Below are 17,064 nucleotides of genomic sequence, written 5' to 3' on the forward strand. Positions count from 1 at the left end.
TGATTCAGAGTGGCAATCAGCTTCCATAGAGTTTCATTTTTGGGGGGGGGGGAAGTACCATGTTCCTGAATATTTTGTACCCCCCTCCCCAACTCATTTATTTTCCTGGTAGGCAGGCTTCCTCAGAAATACCTTATTTGACCTTTATACTTTCAGAAACAGCTAGGGCCTAATTCCCCCTCTGTGGGTTGCTAATCCGATTTACGTGAGCGGAACCTACAATTATTTTAGCTTCCCAACTGAAAAAATAATACACATGGATAATAGATTGCTATGAGCTCTTGCTTCAGACTTTTTCTGCTCTACAGGCTGAAGGTTCTGAGCAGGCGAGCTTGATTTTGTCCATCTGGCCTTTTCCAAAACTTTTCTGCTTTTGGCTTCTGGGATCATTCGGGTAAACTGGTTGAGCTGTGCACGGGGGATCCTGGGATCCTGGAAAGGACAGCAAGCCTTGGCCTTGGGACTTGGCGGTACAGCAAACTGTCTCAGCTGAGGAAAACAAGTCACTTGACCACATGTCACAGACCTGCCGCTGGGACCTGGTGGAAGTGGGTGGGGCAGAAGGTTCTAAGGTCTCAGACCAGAGTTGTTCTGTCCCCTCGGCTCACACTGTGCCATTATTTTACCTTCCTCTGCAGTTGCTAATGGCCTGCCCCTGAGCTAGGCGAGATAAATAGAAGGCATGAAGTGATTTCTACGGTAAAAAGAAAGAAAATCCCTCTCATCCTCTCTTCATACACACACACACACACACACACACACACACACACACACACACTCCACGTTGCGCATGTCACATATAGTAGAAGGAAATCCACTTCACACAGACATATTTATAGAAACCTGTGCTTTGGCAGCACAAATTTACATATACGGATATATTTATAGAAACACACGTGTATATTTGTGTATTAAACATACATTTATTGGAATAAAAGAGTGCATTTATATAAATAAATTTACATATGTAAATACATATGTCTCTCAGTGTTAACGTTTAAGTTACACGCAAATCCAATCTCTAGTTTCCTTTTAATTTTCCTCTCACCTCGGCTAAACACAGAAGAGTGTACCCCACGCCTATGCCAAGATGCTTTGTAACTTGGTTGAGTTCTTCTTTAATCGTCTATTACGGAGTATCTTCAAACTGAAAGCTAAATAACGGGCCAGGAGGGGAAATAAGGCCCGACCTGGCATTCGTCGGAATTTCGTCCTGGGAGTCCCAGCCAGGGCCAGGCGCTCCGACGGATCTCCCCTTTGAGGGCAGGGGCTGGAGGCACGAGCGCCCCCCCGGCGGCCGCGGGTCCCCGCCCTCGGCCCCACCCCACCGCGGCTGCCCCGGCTGCCCCGGCTGGCCGTCCACACCCCTGCACACTGCTCCCGCCCGCTCGGGGATCCCCGGCGAGCCGCGCCACCGAGGGGGAGGGTGTTCGGCCTGGGCCGGGAGGGAGACGGCAGGCGGCGTCCCCTTTAAAAGCCGCGAGCGCCGCGCCACGGCGCCGCCACCGCCGCCGTCGCCGCCAGAGTCCTCGCCCCGCCGCGCCGCGCTGCGCCCGGCTCGCGCTGCGCCCGCCGCTCTGCTTCCCACACCCTGCCCGGGATTGGCAGCTGCCGCCAGACATCAGCCGCCGTAGGCTCCGCCGCCCACCGAACTACCTCGGGGCGAGCGCCTCGCGGATTACTGGGGACTCAGAGGCACCCGCGCCCGCAGACCCCGCTCTGGTTAGAGCGCCCGGCAGTGCGCGCCGCTGCGCCGTGGCCTCGGCTGACCGGGCCGCGCCGGAGCCGAAGACCGGCGCGCTGAGCCCGAGCGCCGCGATGCCGATCACCTCCCACCGGAGCTCGGGGACCTGGAACGCGCCGACCGAAGTGTGATAGGACCCCAGGCTGGCCACAAAGGGTGCAGTGGCTTGGCCTGGGGGCGAGGAGACCGAGGGAAGAGTGCGGCCACCCGCCTCGGCGGCCCGATACTCGGCTCGACTCGCCGGAGAATGTGCCCGAGGACGCCGGAGCGCCGGAGCCGCGGTGGTTTCAACTGGCTAGCGCTAATGGGGGTGCGCTGGAGGAAGGCAGAGTGATGCGGGGGGGCAACTCGCCCGGCACGGAGATCGCCGCTGCGCCCTTCCCCGGACCCGGCGTCGCCCAGGATGGCTGGCCCAAGCCATGGGCCGTGGCGGAGCTAGCGCCGAGCGCCCAACCCTCGCCCCCAGAGTCCCGGAGCCGGCCCCGCGCGGGGCCACGCGTCCCGCGGGCGCTGGTTCCTAAGGACGACGACAGCACCAGCTTTTCCTTTCTCCCTTCCCTTCCCTGCTCTGCACTCCTCCCCCTGCCCGCTGTTGTGTGTCAGCACTTGGCTGGAGACTTCTTGAACTTGCAGGGAGAATAACTTGCGCTCTCCACTTCGCCCGGGTGCCTCTGCCCCAGCGGACCAGCCTCACCGCCTGCGAACCCCGCCGCCCCTGCCACTTCTCCGCCGGGCCCGACCCGAGACGCCGTTCCCTGCGTGCTGGGAGGGACTGCCTGGCCGGCACCCGGGAGAAGGAAGAGGAGAAGGAAAGGAACCCGGTCCCCGCGCCAGGTCCTTCAGCCAGAGCTTTTTCCATGTGGAGGCTCTTTCAATGGACGTGTCCCCGCGTGCTTCTTAGACAGTCTGCGGTCTCCTAAAGGTGACAACGTGGGCCGGGGCTGGGGGTGGGCGCGGGTCTCCGGCAGCCACAGCAGCTGAGCCCCTCCCGGGGCCAGGCCTGGCGGGACGTAAACAGAACAGGTCCACGTGCAGCCGAGCCGCTGAGGGGATACCCACATCCTACCGCCCCTGGCGACCTTAGGCTTTGCCCTCCTGGCTCGCACTCTTCCGCCCCTCCTCCCTCTCCTTCTTCGGGATTTTATTAGGGCTGTTAACACTTGGATGATTTTTTTTTTTAAGTTAAAAAAGTCCCTTCTAGAGGGTGGCCCGTGGATTTCACCCGTTAGCTGCCAACCTGTACGTCCTGCCGTGGCGATCCGTTTTAATTTCAAGTTTCTCCCGGAGAACTGCTCTCTCTACTCAGAGCCGCGTCCCATTTAGGAAAATATCATAAGTTGGGATTCTCCCTGTTTTTTTTTTTTTACCATGAATGCAAGGGGGGCAGTTATTTCGTGCCGCCTTGAACTGACACGTGAATTAATAGATAACTAGCCATCTACCTAATAGGAAGATACCTGTGTATATTTACTGCATAGGAGGGGGCGGGGGTGGGGGTGGGGAGTGGAGTGGAATGCCCTGACACTTCTGAGGTTAGGTTCGGGTCATAGGTTGCGAGTGATTTCGGAAGTTGTGTCCTTGAGTTTATTCGCTCTGGAAGTTACAGACCCTGTGTGTATCGGGAAGTTCTATATAGTGCCTGTAAGGCAGTCACATGCACCATTTGTGTGTGTTGATATGCAAGTGAGCGCTGTGTGTTTGGGTTAGGTTAGGGGACGGAGAAATGTGAGGCTAAGCGGTGGTTTTCCCAGCTGTCAGCGTGAGTGTCACAGGAAAAAAAAAAAAAGTGACAGTCACTGACGCGGGGTGGGGTGGGGGGCAAATCTTGACGGGTTGAGAATGGGATGGGAGCGGGAAAAAGCCATCTGGCGCAGGAACTAGGTATTCTTCCATTCTCCCAAACGTTTGAGCTTCAGCTCCTCTGCAGTATCCCCGCGAGTGTTGTCAGCCAGGTGGGCACCCTGGAGGAGGCGGCAAATGGACGAAGCGGGAGCCCGCGGGGGCGGAAGGGGTGAGGACTGGGCGGGAAACTCCGTGACTAATGTCGGCCCTGTCCGCAGGTCGACCATGGTGGCCGGGACCCGCTGTCTTCTAGCGTTGCTGCTTCCCCAGGTCCTCCTGGGCGGCGCGGCCGGCCTCATTCCCGAGCTGGGCCGGAGGAAGTTCGCGGCGTCTGCTGGCCGCTCCTCATCCCAGCCTTCGGACGACGTCCTGAGCGAGTTCGAGTTGCGGCTGCTCAGCATGTTCGGCCTGAAGCAGAGACCCACCCCCAGCAGGGACGCCGTGGTGCCCCCCTACATGCTGGACTTGTATCGCCAGCACTCGGGCCAGCCCGGTGCGCCCGCCCCGGACCACCGGCTGGAGAGGGCAGCCAGCCTCGCCAACACCGTGCGCAGCTTCCACCACGAAGGTGAGGCGCGGGGCCGGAGCTTGGGGGCGGAGACGGGGGCGGGGAGTCGTCCGGCAAAGCGCCCCGCCGTGGGCAGACTGCAGGCATCCCTGGCAGGGCAGCTTGGCCCGGGCGCTGCAGACATTTCCCTGTTTGTAAGAACCTCTCCGAACCTGGCTTTCACGCACTGCCTGTGTGGCGGGAGACCCAGGGATTCCCTTTCGGTAAATCGGCACTCTTTTCCTGGCTTGGAGCCAGAAGAACGACTCCTCCTCCAGGAACTGGAGAGAAATCAAATGATGGGGAAGATGAGGGCAAAAGGCATGCCCCTAGACTGCGAAACGTGTAAGAATTCCTTAGGAGAAGAATGAGAAGGAGGGGGGCTGATTGGGATCTCTCCATGTCTGTTTGGAAGCCTTTGCTCTATAAATCTGCTTCTCTTGCTTAAGCCAGGGTTTCAGGCATGACAGCGCCACGGGCAGAATTTTCAGAGATAGCATTGAAAAATCAAAGCCCAGGGCCCCAAAGTCTTTCTAATTTACAGTAGATCTGGGCCTGGTTTGGAAGATTTCAAATCCCTATCTAATCCTCGTGGGAGATCAATTCCCCAATCAATCTTACTGTTTCCACAATGACTTTCTTGTCTTCTGCTTAAATCTGAGATGAACTTCCTAACAGAGACAAGGCTAGCCTTCAGATGAAAGCTTTTGCAGCAGCTAGCTGCTTGTTTTCCTTTTAGTGCATTGAAATGTGAATTTTTTTTTTTTCTTTTATGATATGGATGTGGTTTTTCTAAGGTAGGGTATTTCTGCTTGTTTCATCAGAAAGGCATTTAGTGGATTTGAAATGTCTTAGAGCAACTTTTGAGATCTGTTGTACCCAAGTTCTTAGGGCAATTACTCAAAAATACGTTCCACTGCAATTCTTTTTTTTTTACACTTTTAAATACTCCTTTGGCTTAACACATTCTAAACAGAGCCCAGGTTCCTTCAAGTTCTAGAGGAGGATCCAAAGTTGTATATCACAGAGCAGCCACTTGTAGAATATTGGAGAACTAGGATATAGTTCCCTTTTTCTTACCTTGCCCTGCCAAGGTGGTCGGTTTCAAGTGGAAATCTGTGTTCTGGTATAAGCAAATCAGTAGTGTCACAGGCAGGCATTTTCTCCCAGTGTGGAAGACTTACACTGTGAGAACAGCAGTTGATAGTGGGAAGGGGTTGTAAAGGCAGGCTACATTACTTCATCAAGGCAGGTATACCTAATGAAGGGGACATTGAATTGATAATCAGTTCATTTTTCAGCACGTTTCTAAGTGAGGTGCTCTCTGCTAGCAGAAATTAGGTTTGGAAGGAAGAAAGATCTCATATTACTCCTTCAGGTTTCATCTACTGAAAGCACAAGTTGTCTGTTGTCATGTAGAAATATTTTTGTTCATGTACATTCTATCATCACCACCTTGGAGTGATTATAGATCCAGCTCACCATTCCCAACTGATGCTGATTAGATTTGTTTTTCTGGATAGAAAAGTAATACAAATTGCTATTTTGGCTACCTCTCCTGGAGATATAGCAAGGAAATCATTCTTTATTTTTAAGGCCAAGAAGGTACTGTGTGTCTCTTGGAACTTAAAAGGAAGATAGATCATTTAAAACATTTGACACCTAAAAATACTCAGTTGCGTGATGATCCCATCAGTGAAGTCTCCATATTACTCCTTCCTCTTGAAGTGCCTTGACCAAATCTAAACAGGCAAACTTAATATAGTGCATTGTTTTAACTTAAATAGCATACTTGAGCTTATAAGTCAGAATTTATGTCTTTAAACATGTTAAGTGTTATGTGCCAAATAGTACAGAAGTTACCAAATTGCTTAAAATCAATTTGTAATAACTTCAGATTTTAATGCAATTAGATGATAGGAAAAAGCTATGTAATGTTTGCCCCAAATTTCAACAAACCCATTTCTTTTCTTGTTATGACTAGCATATAATCAGTATGCTACAAGTTGCCCTTCTTTTGAAGACCAGTTCATTTTTATATAGCCCAGAATTTGGTTTTTGTAAATATTTTTGTTTATAAAACATCCATGCATAACACTAAAAAAAAATCTTTTAATAAATCATGTGATTAAGGCTTAGGGTTTAAGAGCAGAATTTGGTTCCTAGAGTCTTCATAGGTGTTTATTTATTAAAGGATCAAAGAATCTGATTACAAGAATTACCTGTTAGTTTTATTTGTGGGCAGGATCTAGGTGATTTGGTGAAATACAAGACAAGAAATATCATGGTGGCATTCTTTCAGCCAGTGTGAGAAGATAATGGATCCACTTCGTAGGTGCTCAGTCACAGAAATGATCAGTTGTCATTTCTCCTATTAAACTTTCTTTAGTACTTTCTACAGTGGCTTTTATTTGGGAGAGCCCAAGTACTGCAAAACATTTTCTTCTTTCAAAGTTGTTAAAAAGTACTTCAGCCTCATAGGCCTTTCAGAACTGCCACTGAGGATAAAAAATCACTTCTTTTAACTGGAAAATGTTCTGTGCTTTGCTTATAGTTAAAAGCACATTGAAACTGGTTGACTTCTTTGGCCCTGCAAAAAATCTTTATTCTTTCCTGTCAGATTGGAATATGGAAGGACCACATGCTTGCTCTCCAGACTCTGAAGGACACAGTTCTCTTTTTGCCTGAAATAACTGAATTATTTGCCCTATGGCTAAAACTTTGAGTTAAACATTAGCCTTTTTTCTACAAAAGTAATTTTCATGAAAATACCCAATTAAAAGGAAAATTCAGGAAACAACTACTGCCCTGTGAAGGAACACTGATTCCCAGTACAACACTGGGATTCCCAGTTAAACACTGATTCCCAGTTTGAACACAGATTCCCAGTACAACCAAAGGATTTGGACACATATACTCACCAAACCAGTGTTCACCTGGGGATGCTTCCCAGGTGTCCCCAGGTATTTCAGCGTGAATAGGAAAGCCCCCCCCCACCCCCATGTGGAACAGGCATTCTGTTGGGAAATGCTCATAGATGGAGCCTTTGGTGCCCAGAGAGTTCTTGTACTAATGTTTTACATGCTGCTGCTTTTTTAGTGACTCCTCTCTGTTCCCTGTTGATCCCTCCTCATTGAGCTATTTTGTCTTATTTTTAAAGACTTGGCCTTTTGTATCTTTCACCAGGTAGGCAACTTATAATAAGAGGACCCTGGATCATTCCACAGGTGTTGGAGTTAAGGGTGTGCAGAGGCCACATCAGAGTTAGTGAATGTGACCATGTTCTCTCTTTTAGCTGCCATCTCCTTTGTTGTCTTTAATTTTTAACTGATTCATTTGAACCTTTTGTATTTAATCTTATTTTTCTCCTCAATGCATTAATTTTCTCCCTCCCTCCCTCTCTCTCTCTCTATATGTGTGTGTGTGTGTGTGTGTGTGTGTGTGTGTGTGTGTGTGTGTGTGTGTATTCTCTAATCATTATTTTACATTTTGGACATGATTATCTTTTATTCTCCATTACTTTCATTTTATTTCAGGGCAATACTTTCCAACCTTACTGACTAGCTAGAACATTTGCAGGTTTTCATTGTTGTTTTCTTAATGAACATTTTTTATTCAAAGATTGTTGCAAAATTCTCAAAACGTAATGACAACTCACTTTTTGCTAAAACTTATCATACTGTAGGAGAAAAAAACAGCCACAGAATATCAGTGGTTCCAAACAAGATCTGCATGTCCCAGTGCCTGCCACTTTACTTTTCTGCTTATTTAGTCCTGTCTGCTTCCTCCATCATTTTCTATTCCTTTAACTGGGACAGAACTCACCCTACAGATACATTTGTATTAAATATAAATCTGCCTCTGTTGGTTTTGACTTTTACTTGTTTTTGACTCCTCCCCCATGTTAGATGGTGCCATCTAGTGGCCAGAAACCTGGGGCCTGCAGTAGGCTCAACTGCATAGCTATGCACTGTGACCTTAGGAAAGTCACATAACCTCTCTGAGTTCCACTTATTTCATTTCCAAAATGGAGCCAGTAACAGTTTCTAATTGATCTGTCATAAAGTAATTCATATTACCCTGGTAATTCCCTGGTCTAGGGAAGAGGAAGTCAAAATGAGCCTAGGCTAGCTGTGGGAATTCAGCCTTATCTTTGGATTATTTTGATATAGATGAATAATTGACAGTGTAGATGATTGAGTTAGAACTTTGCTTTTGGGAGAGAGGTTGAATGTCATTTTTACCTTATTTTTCCTTACTTTTCCACATTTTTGCAGCCATAGCTCTGTTTATTTGATTAAGAACTTAGAAGTTCAGGGACCCACATCTAAAATAGTTTGGAATCCTCAGATCCCTTGGCAAGTGCAGCTTATTCAATAAAGATTATTTACATATACCTCAGAGAAATGTACATTACCTACTTAGGTAAGTGCCCCGTTATTTTCAGAATCCCCAGGCTTGATGTGATTTGTAACTTCTTTACTTCATTTCAAAAAGTTCCGATTTTTTTCTACCTTCTAGAAAAAATTCATGTTCCCTTGCAGGTCAAAGGAGAGGGTATGCTAACTTTGGTCAGTTTTCCTGGGTTTGGGGATTCCTGAGACCTTCTGATGTATCTCTGTGACCAGAGTCTGCAATCAGGGGTCTTGTCGTAGAGGCCTTTGAATTAAGAAGGGATAGTGGTCCAGTAGGGATTAGGTTAACTGAGATGAAGCTACAAAACTGGAGAAAGATCTTCACATTACTAGTTAATATTTAATAGTGTAAGTTTTTTCCTTTGCTAAGTGAGCCTTCTTTTGCCACTTATTAATACCTCCAATGAGATTTTGGAGCACCTGATACTGCCTTTTAATAGGCTATATCCAGTTGAATTGTGGGAGTTTTATATAATTCAGTAATACATTGGTCTTTTGGAGGGTTATTGTTCTATTTGGGCTTCCCAGGTGGCTCAAGGTAAAGAATCTGCCTGCCAATGCAGGAGACACCAGTTGGATCCCTTGATTGGGAAGGTCCCCCTGGAGGAGGAAATGGCAATCCACTCCAGTATTCTCATCTGGGGAATCCCATGGTCAGAGGAGCTTGGTGGACTACAGTTCATGGGGATGCGAAGAGTTGGATACGACTGAGCATACATTCATTATTGTTCTATTTAATGCCTCTTTTATACCCATCCTCCTTGCTTCATTTACTCGTTTCTCATGCTTACCTGAGAGATTGTTCATCTTCTTCCTGGCTGTGTGTGATATTTCTCTGGGCTTGTTTGTCAATACAGCTGTTCCACAAAGGCCCCAGATAATGTGACTTTCCTTCCCCTATTTAAGAAGAGCAAGAAACTCATATGTGTTCTGAGATCAGCCAAGTCAGTTGCTTGGGGCCAGGTCTGGCTTTGGGTCATTGTGTCTGGAGGACGCTGCTGATTTTTACATCACTTCTGTTTTCTCTGGTAGCTTCTCTGCTGAAAGTGGAAACATCAGAGGGCTCCTGAATTGCAGGGGGTAAACACAATCCTTGATATTGAAGGAGGGCTCAGGTTGATTGGTGGGAGGGTTATTTTAAAATAGTGCCTGGTCTGAAGTACCATTAGCCAGGCAGCAGATTTTAGAGCTCTCCCAAAGATAGCCCTTTGGTGTGGGTTAGTCCGTGTCTAAGGAAAGGAGCTTTAGATCTACTCATCCATGTCTTCAGCTCTTACTCCTTGGCCGACACTAATGGTTCTTCTGTTCATCTTTATATTATTTAACAAAAAAGGCACTTTGTTTCTGGCAATTATACTTGAACATGAAAAGCATTCTTTAAAACCTTTAGGTTCAAAGGGCAATTCCCCAGCTTCCAGCATTCCCTCACCTGGGAGCTGCTGGAAATACTGAACCTCAGGCCCCACCCCAGATTCACCGGTAGAATCAGAATCTACATTTGAAGAGTTAAGTTGTCCTAGGTGATTTGCATGAAGGTTAAAGTTTCCAAGCATCCCATTAAAGCATTCCTCCATAGTTTAGTGTAAACCACCCCTGTTGACCTTAGCTTGCAGTAATGACTGTTGCTTTGATGATGAGAGTTTATAAGGTAGAACCTTTGAGTGAATGATCTGATTATCCTTTGCTAAGATATCTAGATTTTGTGAACAATGAATAGCTATTTGGTTTAGGAGAAATAACAACCATAAAATTAATGAAAAATGATTTCCTCTTATGGTGATGACATGGAACTGTGGCTAAATTGATTTTGCTGGCACTCAGGTTGGATCCTGAATGAAGCAGGTAAAATTTGTTGACAGTGAAATGACAGGATGTGGTAAAGCTAGATGAAAGTAAACCCAAATATCTCAAAATTCCAGTGCTTTCACTATTAATTTAATAATAATGGGTACTTTTTATGAATTGCAGACTAAACATTCAAGGTGCTATGTTATATTGTTTGTTCAAAAAGCAGTACTTAAAATTGAAATTCTAAAATTTTAAATCAGGAAGAATTTTCTACATATAACCCACTTAAATGACTATTTTAAAATAATGATAATAGATACAAAATGATTATTCTGTACTTAGATTATCTCTTACATCATGAATATCATAATGGCGTTTCTGTAGATTTTCATAGATTTAGCAGGGGGTTTGTCTGTATCCTGTAGCCTATTATTAGGTGTGTATATATATATTGTTTGTTTGTTTTTAAGATAAAGGAATTATAAATAGAAGAGAATTATTTTTTCCCCAAAAGCATCTGAAATGAGATTTTTATTTTTGAGGTCATAAGGAGGTGAGAGAACAGACAAAGTTGGCAAGTTAACTTCTCTTGAAATTGTCCAGCCTTAATTACAATAGTGTCCTAGTTCCACCCTTACGTTTCCAAAGAAGCAGATCCCTTGTAAATGCCTTTGTTTCTGGACTTTTGAGTAAAATAGTAGGGTGTACTTTGCAAAATGTCATCGTTGATGTTGAGTTTCAGAGTCTTTAATTAGGAAACTGAAATCTGTATATCGAGATTTGTAAATCATCTAAATTGCAGAGTAATGTTTTAGAATACCGCTTAAGGGATTGACATTAAAGCCTTTTTCTTTTTAAGAAATGCAATAATTTCCTCAAATCCTCACTCATTAGGCCTCTACTAACTACAGTGCTGACTTTTTTTTTTTGCCCTAAAGTCTGTGAATTCCAAAGAAATGCTTCACCATTCCCCCCATTATTATAGCCACCTGGAAGCAGTATTCACATATGAGATTTAAAAAAAATGACAAATTGTGAAATTTTGTTTCATGGTGTGTATATTGACATAAATGTATGGAAAAGGGAGGATAGTTTCTTTATCTAAAGGGGAAATTGTAGTTTTCTGGTTGCAGACTTTACATGGGTTGAATCAAACCCTGAAGTGATGTTTATAAATCCTTATATACAATCAGACTGTCTTACTTGCCTTACTGAACAATTTTTCTTTTTTTCCACTTTTCCATATCAAATTAGAATCTTTGGAAGAACTGCCGGAAATGAGTGGGAAAACAACCCGGCGATTCTTCTTTAATTTAACTTCTATCCCCACTGAGGAGTTTATCACCTCAGCAGAACTTCAGGTCTTTCGGAAACATATGCCCGAAGCTTTGGAAAACAATAGCAGTTTCCATCACCGAATTAATATTTATGAAATTATAAAACCTGCCACAGCTAACTCCAAGTTCCCTGTGACCAGACTTTTGGACACCAGGTTGGTGACTCAGAATGCCAGTAGGTGGGAGAGCTTCGATGTCACCCCCGCCGTCATGAGGTGGACCGCCCAGGGGCTCGCCAACCACGGGTTCGTGGTGGAGGTAGCCCACCCAGAGGACAGCCATGGGGCCTCCAAGAGGCATGTGCGGATTAGCAGGTCTTTGCACCAGGATGAGCACAGCTGGTCACAGATAAGGCCCTTGCTTGTCACTTTTGGCCACGATGGGAAAGGACACCCACTCCACAGAAGAGAAAAGCGGCAAGCAAAACATAAACAGCGGAAACGCCTCAAGTCCAGCTGTAAGAGACACCCTTTATATGTGGACTTCAGTGATGTGGGGTGGAATGACTGGATCGTTGCCCCGCCGGGGTATCATGCCTTTTACTGCCACGGGGAGTGCCCTTTTCCCCTGGCCGATCACCTGAACTCCACGAATCATGCCATTGTCCAAACTCTGGTCAACTCAGTTAACTCTAAGATTCCCAAGGCATGCTGTGTCCCAACAGAACTCAGCGCCATCTCCATGCTCTACCTTGATGAGAATGAGAAGGTGGTGTTAAAGAACTATCAGGACATGGTTGTCGAGGGTTGTGGGTGTCGCTAGCACAGCAAAATAAAATAAATATATATATATATATTTTAGAAAAACAGCAAAAAAAAAAAATCAAGTTGACACTTTAATATTTCCCAATGAAGACTTTATTTATGGAATGGAATGGAGGAAAAAAAAAAAAACAGCTATTTTGAAAATATATTTATATCTACGAAAAGAAGTTGGGAAAACAAATATTTTAATCAGAGAATTATTCCTTAAAGATTTTAAAATGTATTTAGTTGTACATTTTATATGGGTTCAGCCCCCAGCACATGAAGTATAATGGTCAGATTTATTTTGTATTTATTTACTATTATAACCACTTTTTAGGAAAAATAGCTAATTTGTATTTATATGTAATCAAAGGAAGTATTGGGTTTGTACATAATTTTCCAAAAATTGTAGTTGTTTTCAGTTGTGTGTATTTAAGATGAAAAGTCTACATGGAAGGTTACTCTGGCAAAGTGCTTAGCACATTTGCTTTTTTTTTGCAGTGCTACTGTTAAGGTCACAAGTTCAAGTCCAGGAAAAAAAAAAAAGTGGATAATCCACTCTGCTGACTTTCAAGATTATTATATTATTCAGTTCTCAGGAATGTTGCAGAGTGGTTGTCCAGTCCGTGAGAATTTACATCCTTATTAGGTGGAATATTTGGATAAGAACCAGACATTACTGATCTAATATAGAAGCCCTTCCCCTAACCCTTAATTTGCAGAAAGAGTAAAGCAAGACCAATAGAAATAATTAGGAAAACGATGAACCTGCAGGAAAGTGAATGATGGTTTGTTGTTCTTTCCTAAACTAGTGACCCCTTCAAAGGAGCTGGACTGGCCAAAGTATTAAATAAAATATAAGATTTCTTCATTATTGATATCGTGATCATGTATATTTAAAATTGATATCTAGTGGCCCTCATGAAGAGTTGGAAATCAATTTGTATTTCACTTTTACCTCACCGGGAGCTCTTTATGCTCAGAAGGACTCAATTTTCTAACTTTGCCCCCCACATAGCAAAATTGTTTTCTGCCTACCCCAGTTCTCTGTTCTATCAGCTTGTTTCTCTTTCCAAGGTTATGTGTTTAAACACATTTCTCCAAATGTTAAACCTATTTCAGATAATAAATATCAAAGTTCTTTCATTTCATTCTATAAAGACCAACTTGCAAGAAAAAATGGTGCATTTGTACAGTGTTCACAAAGTTACCTTACATTTGCTTACACTTTTGCTTCTGAGGCTACTCATTTTGGAGGGAGGGAGGAAGAAGGCAAGGAGCTGTTGGAAATTTGCAAGCAAGTCATTGGCTCATTCTTAGGAATTGATCAATGCTTTAGTATTGCACATACACTTCTTTGGAGCAGGATTATTAAAGAGAAAACCAAAGCTACAAAATAGACAAAACCTGGGGAACCCAAGATAAAGTTTCAGAGGTGATATTCCATGCAACTGAGGCAATGGTGCCAAAAAATTAGAAAGAGAAAGTGTCTAAGATCAGCTTCTACAGGGTCATCTGCCAACTGGACTGAAGCCCAAGCAGAATGAAGTCAAATTAGGCCACTCAGAATGAACACTTACAAGGGACAGGGCTTCTGTGTTCTGGATTGAAATTAGACCCAAGGAAGGGTTGGGTGGGTATGCTTATATGGCCAAGGGTCCCACAACACCCCATAATTTTACTTGAAGTATTTTAAGGTCAATTTTCTAGGACTTTGTGTCACCTCTGGTCCTACTGTGATTGGTCAGGTCTTATTCTAATTTCCTTTCCTAGCCCTGCCTTGGAATTGGCCAAACAAAAGAGTATGTTAGTAAAGGAACACTTGTCATCATCAGATTCTTCCCAGGAATTAACCTGTGATGAGCATGTTACATTTTGGATGATGTTTTGGGTATGATAGGTTTGACCCTGTGTTTTGAGATTATGCAGGCAGATTTTTTTTTTTTTTTAAAGAAAAGTAGTGTTTTTGTTGTTGTTTAGCCCCTAAGTCATGTCCTACTCTTTTGCAACCCCATGAACTGCAGCCCACCAGGCTCCTCTGTTCATGGGATCTTCCAGGCAAGATACTGGAAGGGGTTGCCATTTCCTTCTTCAGGGGATCTTCTCAACCCATGGATCGAACCCACATCATCTGTGTCTACTTCACTGGCAGGTGAATTCTTTACCACTGAGTCACCTGGGAAGCAACAAGTTTTGAGATTATGTAGATCATATTTTTTTAGAAAAATTACTACAAGTTATCTTTTACTCCTTCCACTTTTAAAATCTTTTAGTTTCTTTTTATCCCTATCCTATCGCTCTTGCACCCAACAGGCGGCAAGATCATCTCTGTCCCTCACACTCTTCTTCCTCTCGCCGTGGACGTGAGGGGCAGGCTGCACAGTCTTAATATCTTAAAAAATAGTAATCCATGTTTTGTCATTTCCAAATATTTCAGATGACAGTGCAAAAGTATATAGCCCAAGAATTTCCATACATTTGGCAGTTTCGTCCCTTTTTATACCTCTGCTTAATTGGTTCTGATTTTCTTACGGAAAATGATTCTCAAGTGTATTCTCTTGCATAATATAGATGTGTAAATATATATAGACATATATATGTGTAATATATGTAAATATATGTGTATGAATATACATACAAATGTATAAATACATATAAATATATACACAAATATATGTGTAAATATATAGAGACATATATGTAATATATAAATATACATATAAAGATACATGTGATAAGTATTACATATAGGTAGATGATGATATTTTCAGTTTAGTTCCAGAGATTTTGTAATAGTTGAGGACTCTGACCCTCTTGGCAGTTGAGTAGAGAAACAGAATATTCTTACATATATTCTACATTCCTACAGACATTTTGGCTCACATTCTTCATTCTGAGAGAAAAGAAGTGTCATAACTAACCCCATGACACTGAATGTTTTCAGTTTTCAGTCTCTATTCTGTAGGAACCTTTGAATCCTTTTAGAATTGGCTTTCAAAAAATGTAAGTTTCTGAATTTGGGGAGATCACCTTTCAAAATTGATTAAGTTGTGTCATCTGGTTTTGTGCTTGTCTGGGCTGTGTCCGCTTCCTGGTATGGTTTTAACTTGTATGGCAGGTCCAGATAGCTCTGTTCATTTTTTTGCCTTCAAAATTGGGGAGGAAGAAGATGAGTGGTTTACAGATTTCTCTATGCTTCCATGTTTTTCATAATTTCTACTCCAACTGCTGCTTTATATTGTACCTCGAGAGGCGAAGAATGGAGAGATTATCTATCAGTCTGGTCTGTATAACAGGCTACATCATTATGGATAATCTAAATGTTCCACATTTTTTCCTTAGTTTTTTATCAGACGTGGAATAATCATTTGTGCAAATCAAAGCACTTTTTAAAATAGTATATTTCTATTCTTAGCTCATATTAATGTTAAGATATCGATTCACTGAATGTTAGATGCTACAGCCCCCCAATCTATAATAAAGCAAAAAGAACACAACTTTGCGGTGAAGAACAATTTAAATGTAGAAATAAGTGTGGCATAGATGCGCAATCACAAAGAAGTAGGACTGCCCTGGAACTATTCTGTTCCTTTTCTGCTTTATTTTTTTTTTTTTTTGCAGGGGGCAGGTAGGGTAAGGTGAGATGGAGAATAAATGCAGGTCTACTTCACTCAGTAAATTGCTTTTCCTCTTGCCTCCACCCCACTGGGATAAATTATACCCTTATGGTATTCTCCAGGGCAGAATTTTCTGACCATCTCCCTGCCCTGCAAACTTCAAAGTGAACGTCTACCTAACAAATGATGCTCTAAATAAAACTTCTTAGATTTTGTTGTGCGTGGGAATCACCAGTATCACTTCCAGGAGAATGCAGCCTTGATGCATCTACAGACCCTTTGGGATCATGTTACATCCGTTTTGTTTCCATGAATCTGGGATAGGGCCTGAGATTCTACATTTCCATCATGTTCCCAGGTGTAGGTTCTAAGAATTCTCCATCACAACAGCAGAAAGTCAGACCAAGTTTAGGCCCCTCATTAAGAAGCAGCACTTAAAAGAAAAACAAAACAACCAAACCTATATACAGGAAGGCATTTAGATACATTTTATCTGAAATGATGCCCTATGTATTTTTTTCAAAGGCATTCTTTCCCCCACAAGATGACTGGCAATTTTGTGTTCTAGCCACCCTCAGACATGAAAACACTTGGTTACTTATCTTGTAAAATCTGCTCAGCTTGCTTGCTTGGGCATGTAGGTAGTCAGTTTAGTCAAATACGTGTCAGTACATCTATGTGGATGGGGGAGCAGGTGCAAGCCTTTAACGTACTTTTAAAAAGTTTAACACTTAAGTCAGTCCATGGAGTTGATCCCGTGTGATCTTAGTGCCAAGCATCTGAGTTAAAAGTTTTCTCTTTGAAGGCAGCAAATAGATGTCATACATTTGAAGCACTTGTTTATACTAAAAATGATGCTTGATTTTTTTTTTTTTAAGTTCTAAGACAGCTCACTGTACAGCACCACTGAGCCTAGAGGGTGATACAAAGGTTCCCAAGCTGGTATTTGACATTTGACTTAATGGATATTGGAATTTGTAATGCCGCGGTTGGCTTCGAACAAGGTGCTGAAGTGAATGGACTCTGGC

The 17,064-nt window shown here is 43.6% G+C and overlaps 1 protein-coding gene across 1 annotated transcript; it reads left to right on the plus strand.

Moving 5' to 3' along the window:
- Positions 1 to 1,500: 1,500 nt before the first annotated feature.
- Positions 1,501 to 13,679, plus strand: BMP2 (bone morphogenetic protein 2). The gene is made up of 3 exons (XM_065921479.1): positions 1,501 to 2,666; positions 3,805 to 4,154; positions 11,591 to 13,679. The coding sequence occupies exons 2-3, from the start codon at positions 3,812 to 3,814 to the stop codon at positions 12,433 to 12,435; spliced, it is 1,188 nt and encodes a 395-aa protein (XP_065777551.1). The 5' UTR covers positions 1,501 to 2,666; positions 3,805 to 3,811; the 3' UTR covers positions 12,436 to 13,679.
- The last annotated feature ends 3,385 nt before the right edge of the window (positions 13,680 to 17,064 follow it).

This window comes from Muntiacus reevesi, chromosome 2 (assembly GCF_963930625.1).
Source record: "Muntiacus reevesi chromosome 2, mMunRee1.1, whole genome shotgun sequence".
Taxonomy (NCBI): domain Eukaryota; kingdom Metazoa; phylum Chordata; class Mammalia; order Artiodactyla; family Cervidae; genus Muntiacus; species Muntiacus reevesi.

Excerpts from the sequence above, each read along its gene's own strand:
- BMP2 (XM_065921479.1), top strand. The coding sequence starts at position 3,812 with ATGGTGGCCGGGACCCGCTGTCTTCTAGCGTTGCTGCTTCCCCAGGTC. Across the intron at positions 4,155-11,590 it reads GCGCAGCTTCCACCACGAAG|AATCTTTGGAAGAACTGCCG; the intron begins GTGAGGCGCGGG and ends ATATCAAATTAG.